At 33.2% G+C, this 9,324-nt stretch overlaps 1 protein-coding gene across 1 annotated transcript in view; it reads left to right on the plus strand.

Moving 5' to 3' along the window:
• Nucleotides 1-8,485, plus strand: part of LOC145319939 (uncharacterized) — a 29,634-nt gene extending 21,149 nt beyond the window's left edge. Inside the window, exon 4 of the mRNA XM_080162340.1 lies at nucleotides 7,477-8,485. Within this exon, the coding sequence (XP_080018466.1) occupies nucleotides 7,477-8,211 (735 nt within the window). The 3' untranslated portion in view covers nucleotides 8,212-8,485. The remainder of the gene's footprint in view (nucleotides 1-7,476) is intronic.
• The last annotated feature ends 839 nt before the right edge of the window (nucleotides 8,486-9,324 follow it).

Below are 9,324 nucleotides of genomic sequence, written 5' to 3' on the forward strand. Positions count from 1 at the left end.
GTATACACATCACACAGCTACAAATTTACAGGGATCTTAAGGGATAAGACAATGAAGGATAAATTGACGTTCATCCCCAATGATGACAAACAAAGTTATCCCAATGTTTATTTGGACATTGCTAAAGATTTGATAAAGGTACCCAAAGTTTTCTAGCCAACAAATGAAAGAAAGTAGTTATAAAACTTTGGGTGCCATTGTATTATTTCCTCTCTTCCTGGCAAATTCCCCTCTACCTATCAACTGCTCCCCCCACGTACCCATTTTTTTCGTGGGAGGGAGGGGGATATTTCCCCCCCAAAACAACTTCTGACAATAATACTCACTCAACCACAACGTACAGCAAGCTTTATTCAAGTCCAGTTTTTAAAATAATAAAAAATATATTGGATCATGGAAAGAAAACAAATTAGTGTGTTTCGTTGTAATTTCACAAAGCTTTTGAGATGTTATTTTAGGTTAGATAAATGTTAATGATTGCCTGCAGGGTTAAAGCCCCCTGCAGTGGCTAGAAATAGAAGAAGGGCTACTGTGAAAATACGACTACGTTTCCTTTTCATGATCCAAAACAAAGTAGTATGGTTTTTTTTGTTTGTAGGTTCTTCATTTTAGGGAAGATACACATAGATCCCAGGATGGTTTTAGACTATTTTTCTGCCCTTCCTTACCCCAGAGCTTTTTAGAGAGGGAGAGGGTAATTGACTCCAATACATTTGATTTACATATGTGGGAACATTAATATATTTTCTCGTATTCATTCGAATCCGGTGGATAGGAACCGGTTCTCATCCATACGAAAAAACTATATCTAGCACCGTTTTATAACCAGTTTTCTACGAATATAAAAATGTACAATCATAAGATTAAAACCATTTTTTTTGTCCGTTCCTTCGGCATCTCGGGGCTAAAGAGACTTGTACATTTTATATCCGCGGAAAGCCGTTTATAATACGATGCGAGAAATAACTATTACATTGTCTTATCCCTTTAGATATTCAATAATTTCAATGTAAAATTTTTAAATTTTAAAAATACTTTAAAAACTGTTCTCTGATGTTTGATAAGATTAAATCAGAAAATTATGATAATGCTAGAAAATTATTAACATGTAAATTTCAACAGATATCTATCTATCTTTCTATCTAGTCATTTAATTATCTATCTATGATATCAAAATAAAGTTATTAAGATGTTAATTTCAACAAATATCTATCTATCCATCTAACTAACTATTTAATTAGCTATCTATCTATACAGATATTTAACTTTTATCTACCTGTATTCATATTAAAGTAAATTATTTAGATGCAAATTTCAACAGATATCTATGTATTATAAGGGTATATTATGTTTGTCCGTTAATATCTCGTTAACCTATTGAGTTCTCCATTTTACAGAAGCTTTACATTGCCATCGGGATAGTAAAGGCTTTTTAATTTTTAAATTTATCATAGGGTGGTTTTATGCTATATTTCTATCCTATCCCTCCCCTTTAGAATACATAGCACCTGGATGCAACCTCTAATTTAAGGAAGATAGTTTAATAGTACAAATGAATTGTAGTAAAATAATAATTATTTTGGACGTATTAACGTATTTGGTTGTTTAAGAGTAGATGCGCTAAGAAAAGAAAAAAGTGGTAATTATTAGTTTATTTTCTTCCTTTTACTGTTTGGGCGTTTCCCTCATAGTATAATTTCATAATAGATAGATAGATAGATAGATAGATAGATAGATAGATAGATAGATAGATAGATAGATAGATAGATAGATAGATAGATAAATAGATAGATAGATAGATAGATAGATAGACAGACAGACAGACAGACAGACAGACAGACAGACAGACAGACAGACAGACAGACAGATAGATAGATAGATATACGGATAGATAGATAAATAGATAGATAGATAGATAGATAGATAGATAGAAAGATAGATAGATAGATAGATAGATAGATAGATAGATAGATAGATAGATAGATAGACAGACAGACAGACAGACAGACAGACAGACAGACAGACAGACAGACAGACAGACAGACAGACAGACAGACAGACAGACAGATAGATCGATAGATAGATATATGGATAGATAGATAAATAGATAGATAGTAGATAGATAGCTAGATATATGGATAGATAGATAGATAGGTAAATCTATCGCTGGTATAAGTTGATCCTAATTATATGTTAAAGTATTTAACCTCAAATGTCTGGTTAACAAGCAGGGATAGATAGATAGGACAATGGAAAATATAAAAAAAATTTAACTTTCCCCAGGGAGATAGGAGACATTAAACTGTAAACTACACTAGCACCCAAAGTTTTATGAATAATTATCTTATTCGTTTGTCCTAAAACTTTGGGTACTTATGAAATGTTGATTGGTTGGTTCCAAAATTTCAACAATAATTTGTATCCTCCAGAAGGGGTAATTTTGTTTAACATCATTGGGAATTCATATCAAATTATCGTCTATTGTCCAATCCCTTCAGATCCCTGGATTTAACAAACAATATATTTATCATTTACATGTCCCTGTTCCCTAAACGCTAAACAGAAAGGTTAAAGATTATTATTTTGGGCCAGATTCTCTATTAATGACTTTGGTATTAAGAAAAGTGTCTTTTAATTTAATGACTTTGGTATTATTAACTAAAGTGTCTTTAAATTTTAATACCCTTGCTTTCTCTCTCTCTCTCTCTCTCTCTCTCTCTCTCTCTCTCTCTCTCTCTCTCTCTCTCTCTCTCTCTCTCTCTCTCTCTCTCTCTCTCTCTCTCTCTCTCTCTCTCTCTCTCTCTCTCTCTCTCTCTCTCTCTCTCTCTCTCTCTCTATCTATCTCTCTCTCTCTCTCTCTCTCTCTCTCCCTCTCTCACTCTAACTTGACTTGTTTTTTAATTTAATACCCTCAAATTATTTAATGATTTTTATAATTGCTTTCTCTCTCTCTCTCTTTCTTTCTTTTTTTTCTTTATTTCTCTCTCTTTCTCTCTCTTGTCTATCTTTTAGTTTATTTATTTTCCTCTCTCATTCTCTCTCTCTCTCTCTCCCTCTCTCCCTAAGAAACTTGACTTCGATATTAACTTATTAAAGTTAAGATGATTTCTATAATTGCTTTTTATTCTTTTCTTGTCATTCTCTCTCATTCTCTATCTCACTCTCTCCCTTCATTCTCTCCCTCTTTTTCTCTTTCATTCTTTATTGTTGTTGCTCCGCTTGTTATGGACTAAATTTCCATTATTATATGATGTTTTATGAATACGGCTCTATGATGGTTATCTCTGTGCATATTCCTTAATTTCTTAATTTTCACATCTTAAATATGAAAGCTAACAAATTTCTCTCTAAAGGAGGGCATTCATACATTAATCTTCATAATTCTATCATAAGCCAATAATGAAAATTGTCGTCAATTCAGGTTGCTAACATGGACATCATTTATTGGTCAGTTTATTCATCCAGTAGGAAGGGATGGAATGGAGGGTATCGTTATTTTAGCCAGTGATGAGTTTCACTTTATCATAATACATAAGATCCAAGTAAACAAGGATGACAACATCCATTAAAGCGAAGCACTGAAACGGAAGGACAAACGGACATTAACACTTGTATAGTGTCTGAACTGAATAATCAGAATATAAAAGTATCGAAAGAGTGGAAGCAAAATTGTAAGTAAATTTGTTGAAAAACTACTTGATACAGGATAATGTTTATGGACATACTTACATTTTAAGGACTTGATTATAGAGTTGCGTCGCTTATACTATTGTTCTTTGTTGTCCCAGGAATCAATATACCAAAAATCAGATCAAACGGATAATTAGATCACATAAATATTTGTTGTTAAAAAAGTAAAAAAAATCAACATGTTTAAAATGGACGTAGGGACATTATGGTAATGATTATAGAGTTGCTACGCTTTCTAAATCGTACCTAACTACTACAGGAATCACCATGCAAAGTTTGAAAACGATAGGACAATTCTAACATGCCTAAAATAACGAATAAAAGCTATCTATCTCGGACGGACGGACCAACCCTAATTATAGAAAAGCTTCGCTTTTAAAAATAAATTCATTATAATAAAATAGTCGGTCTCAAAATCTTGGGTTATCAAAAAGTCTATTCTGATATGGACTGATTGGGATGTACAAACCATCGGTGTCCACAAGGTGTAATTTTGTTTCAAGTAATTTGTGGTGTGCATTAACCAATCGTCCATTGTCTTATCCATTAAGATCCCTGATACCAAAGGACTAATTAGAATTAGATGATATAAATTGCAAATCATATTTGAAATTCATCGTCTAAATGCACCTTTTAAAGCCACATAAACACTACGTTTCACATAAAAATAATAAATATGCTTAATAATTATGACCAAATTAACTCTAATTAAGATAATTGTAGTATCTCTTTAAGCAAGAGATAGCTTAATGGAAGATAAACCAATATTTTACCACTATCTCGATCTTTGAATTGGGGAGATTAAATCATCTTTAATTGACCATTTATGAAATTTTTAATCCAACAAGATTAATTTTATCCATAAGTAGAGCAGCAATAACAAGAGAACAACATCCTTTTTGTCATTTTAGGTAAACTTAAAATAATTACTTTCTTTTCAAGAATACAAAAACTCAATCAGTTTAGAAAGAATTTTGTATTCATCTTCTATTTTGACGTGGAAGGTTTCGTGATTTATTAAGGAATATTTTAAAGGTGGATGTTTTTCAACCTATTTTTAATAAAAATACACTATTCCCAGGACATGAAGTTATATTTTGCTTTTAGCAATCATTTTCAATTTATATGATCTTCAGTAGAAGTGAACTAAATAATATTAGCATTGCCGTTTTACAATAAAAAATTTTATTGCAATTTTTCAAAAGCAAAAAACTAAGAATTTAGTGTTAGAAAAATTTGTCAATAAACTGCAGCTTTTTGAACTTAGATTTACTTCAAAAAACTTTAGGGGGGGCCTTGGGGTGTAAGGCCATCCGTATAAGGGAAAAAACTAATTCCATCCCCCCCTCAGTCAATATATTTAAAAAGAAGGGGGTGGGGTATCAGTTGTAAACTAGCCACTTGTGGGAAAGCACCAAAATAACTGTTAAAATAAATAATAATAAATACAAAAAATGTCAAAGAGCGAGTCTAATCTAGAACATTTGTAGTCATTGAAAATAAGTCATTATCCAGGGAGGAAGGGGACATTGGACTGTAAATTAAACTGGTCCCCAAAGTTTTACCAACACGTTCCCTCATTTGTTATTTTTTTAACTCAAATGCAAAGTGGAGTATTGACTCCCGTCTCTTAATTGCCTTTAGAGGCCTCTGAGCCTAATAAATCTTCTTTAAGAAAAGCATAACAAATTTGTCAATAATGTTATTTTAAATTTATTTCTTGACCTTTGGTGACTTAAGTCAACGAAAACGGTTTTAAATTATATTTTTTATCGGTTGGATGGTGGGGGGGAGTTATTTATAAGAAGCGTCGCTATTCTATGCCTTACTTTGTCCGTTTGTTGTTTTGTTTTTTGGGGAGCATGACTTTAAATTTTAATTTTAAACAGGTTGTACAGTTTGAACTGGTTCTTAGCTTTGGTATCTAGGTTTAAAAGTGAAGCTTTTCTATGGCCTTTTCGTCTGTCCGTAACGTATAGTTCGGATCGTTAATTTAGGCTCATTAGAATCGCACCATCGATTTCAAACATGGCATGATGATTTGTGTAATAGTAATGTGCAATTCAGACAACGTATAAATAATGTCGAAAACAAAAACGTTGTAACAATATACTATACTAGTGGCTTCGCCCCTAGCGTCTAGGTGCTTTGCCCCAATAGGTTTAATTACATCTTTTATTACCTGGAAATGCACTCACTCCACCACTATTTAAATACCCACCCCACCCCCCAAGAAAATAGCCCAAAACCACCACAGGACAAGTAGGTATATTCCCTGAAGAGTAGAATCTGATCGGTTCAGTGGTTACCGAGATCTTAAGGGACAGACAGACAGACAGGCGGACGGACAGACATCATTCTACTTTGTATTATAGATAATTGTTTATGTTCGTTTGTCTGACTTTCTGATTTGTTAAGTTTAAGTAAGGGATGATACAATGGACGATAAATATATTTTCTTTTTCGCGACCCAGACCAGCTTTAAATTCAGCGGAAATTAGGTTTAAAGCAGAGAAAAATTTGTATTTCGAATGTTATTGGCTCATACACAATGTGTGTATCGAGCCCTATAAATAAAACTTCTATATATACTAATAAAAGGGAAGGGTGGCTGAGATGTCATGTAAAGTTATAATAAATTAAATATTCATGATAAGGTCAGGAGTCCAAACTAATAAATCTATAAAACAATAATGGCCTTAAAAATCTAAAATGTTATTATTTCAATTATCAGATATAAAAAAATTTGCTCATAAAGACAAAAATTGAATAATTTTTAACAATTTCATGTTAATAAAGATTTGCCTAGCGTGTTTATTATGAACTAAAATGTTGGTATTAATTGGCAGAAAATAGGATCAGATTAAGGGGATTAAATTCTTAATCGCCTTAAAAAATAAATAACAACTCTTAAATGTTTTTGAAAGCGAAGCTTTTATATAATTGGGGTCGTTCCATCCGTTTCTAATGGATAGCCATAACATGCATCTTATACAATCTGGCTAAAATGTAACTATGTCCTTAAACAGTATCATGTATTTATTCAATTTTGCAACAAATTTATTAGTAATTTGTTAAGATTTAAAACTTCATATTCTACTTGTTAAGTTCTAACATCTCTGCAAGTTTCAATGTTCGTTTGTCCATCCGTCTGATTCTTATGAATCTTGTCGCCCTTGTTTATATAGGGTTAGGGATTAAGTTTAAAGGGAATCAGTCTCTATTTAAATTTTTTTAAAAAGGGGGAAAGTGGTTATTGATAAAATATTCTGAGAATAAATGCAGAGAGAGAGGGGACAATGGGCTGTCTATTATACTAGTCACCAAAGTTTTACAATAACATTTTTTTATTTGTTGGCTGAACTTTGGGGAATTTTGACTGGATGATTCATTAAGTTGAGTGTTCTAACGCTTCAATTAATGATTTTAATATACAGAAAGGGTAATTTTGTATATCATCATTACAGATGTGCATCAATTATCGGCCATTGTCTTATCCCTTTAAATACCTGGGATAAATGTAAAGTTTAAGAGGGGGGCTATATTTTTAAATAAAATCTTACTTGAAAATGGATAAGACATTAAATTATAATTATAAGTAGAAAAGATTAAACACTGTCAATTTGCAAATTAAAAATTTTTTACTTTCTAGTTTGAACAATCCAATTATAATAACCCAAAGTTTTAAAACTTCTCAATAATTCTGTATGTTTTAACCGTTTTAGAAGTCTTTAAATCCTTATATGAGTAACATTTCATAAATTTATATTTACTTCTTTTTTTCAGGTAAAAGTGTGGTTTCAAAACCGGCGGACCAAGAGCAAGCGTGAGCAGACGGAGGGCGAGGGCGGCGGCGAAGGCGGTGAGCGCGGCGGGCGTGACGAGAGCGGCGACGGGTCGGGGAATGGCGGCGAAGATGAGGAACTGGACATCATTGATTATGATGATGAGGATGACTATGTGGACCAGCTGAAGATGCGCCATGCCGCGGCCCTCGCCGCAATCAATCAATCAAACAACAGTCAATCAATCAATAATCATTCGCCGCCATCGCCGATGTCACGTGATTTGAAAGATCATGAAATGAAAGAATCTCAAAATTCACCACCTTCCCTTTTTACATCACTACCCAAGCACTCACCCCCACCACCCCCAACGGGGGCAACAGCTGTTAATCTATCAATGACGTCATCAGAAGCAGCTAGGCATCAACAGCTGACAGCTTCCACTAACCCACTAGCTGTCCATGCTTTGACCTTACGGGCTGACAATCAAGCTGTTAGCGGTCAGCAGGCAGCTGTACTAAGCTTGGCAGCTAATAATAAATCTGCTTTTAGCTTATCTGGTAGCAGCCAAGCAGCTTTAAATCTACCATTAAACAATCAAGTTGCTGGCAGCTTGCAGGCTGCTAGTGACAGCTTGCAACAAGGACTAAATTTAGCAGCTGGGCGGAGCTTGCCTACAAATCTAAACAGCATATGGACACTCATACCAAAAAGTACATCCAGTGAAAAAATTTAAATAACAATAGATTTGTGATTTTAAACTGAATTCTCCAAAAACTTATTAGATTCTTGTGATTTATTAGTTATTATTTAGATACATTTTTGTGCCATTTTAAAGATTTTAAGTGCCAAAATTTTTGCCTTTGCAATATATAATCATTTAATCATGTATAGTACATTGTATCCATTCTCAAATTTCTAGATGCGAAACTGCTCTACAAGTCGATATTCATGCCTGTTACTATATATAGAAGCTCTTTATAGCAGGGACGTCCAAGCTTTTTTATTTGGGGGGGTAAAAATTGAAAATCCAAAATCTTGGGGGGGGGTAATCACCCCTTTACCCCCCCCCCCTTGGACGTCTATGCTTTATAGTGCCTATAAAAATGACGTGATACAATACAAATGACCGATAATAAGGCAATACAAAGACTAAAATACCAATGCCAGGCCAGTAAACATTGTAATTGACCAATGGTGGGCCAGTATGACGTCATTTTTTATGGGCACTATAAAAAGCTTCCTTTGAAATTTTAGGTAAAAAAGTTTGGACACACATAGTTAGGAACTACTTTATGAAAGTACCCAAAGTACCCAATTAATGACAGAAGTGTTAATAAAACTTTGGGTACCAGTGTGATTTAAAGTTCAATATCACCAATTCTTCCTTGCTGATGATAAACTCAAATACACTAATTGAATTAGAGAAAGAGGGGACAATGGTCCCCAAAGTTTTGTAATAAGATAACGTGGTTTTAAAACTTTAGGTCCCAGTATAATTTACATTTCAATGTCCTTTCCCTCCCTAACAAATATGTATATGTACTGACAACAATTGGACTGTGGATTCGCATATCAGGTTTTAAAGGCTTTGTTACTATTGGATGTAATAGTCCTTGTTTAAATTTATTTGTATCAGCTTTAATATAATTTTTTTATAGGTGTAGCTTATTTAGAAGGGATAGATTAATGTAGGTTAAATTTAAGTTCTTCTTCTTAATTCTTATATGGTATGATTCTACTTTAAGTAACTTGAAAAAAATAAGTTTGACAAATAATTTATCTTTTATTATATTCTTCATAGGGCTGGGCCGGATATTCGGCCATTTTTAATATTCGGCCGGATACC

Source organism: Acartia tonsa, chromosome 5, assembly GCF_053477335.1.
Source record: "Acartia tonsa isolate MP-2025a chromosome 5, ASM5347733v1, whole genome shotgun sequence".
Taxonomy (NCBI): domain Eukaryota; kingdom Metazoa; phylum Arthropoda; class Copepoda; order Calanoida; family Acartiidae; genus Acartia; species Acartia tonsa.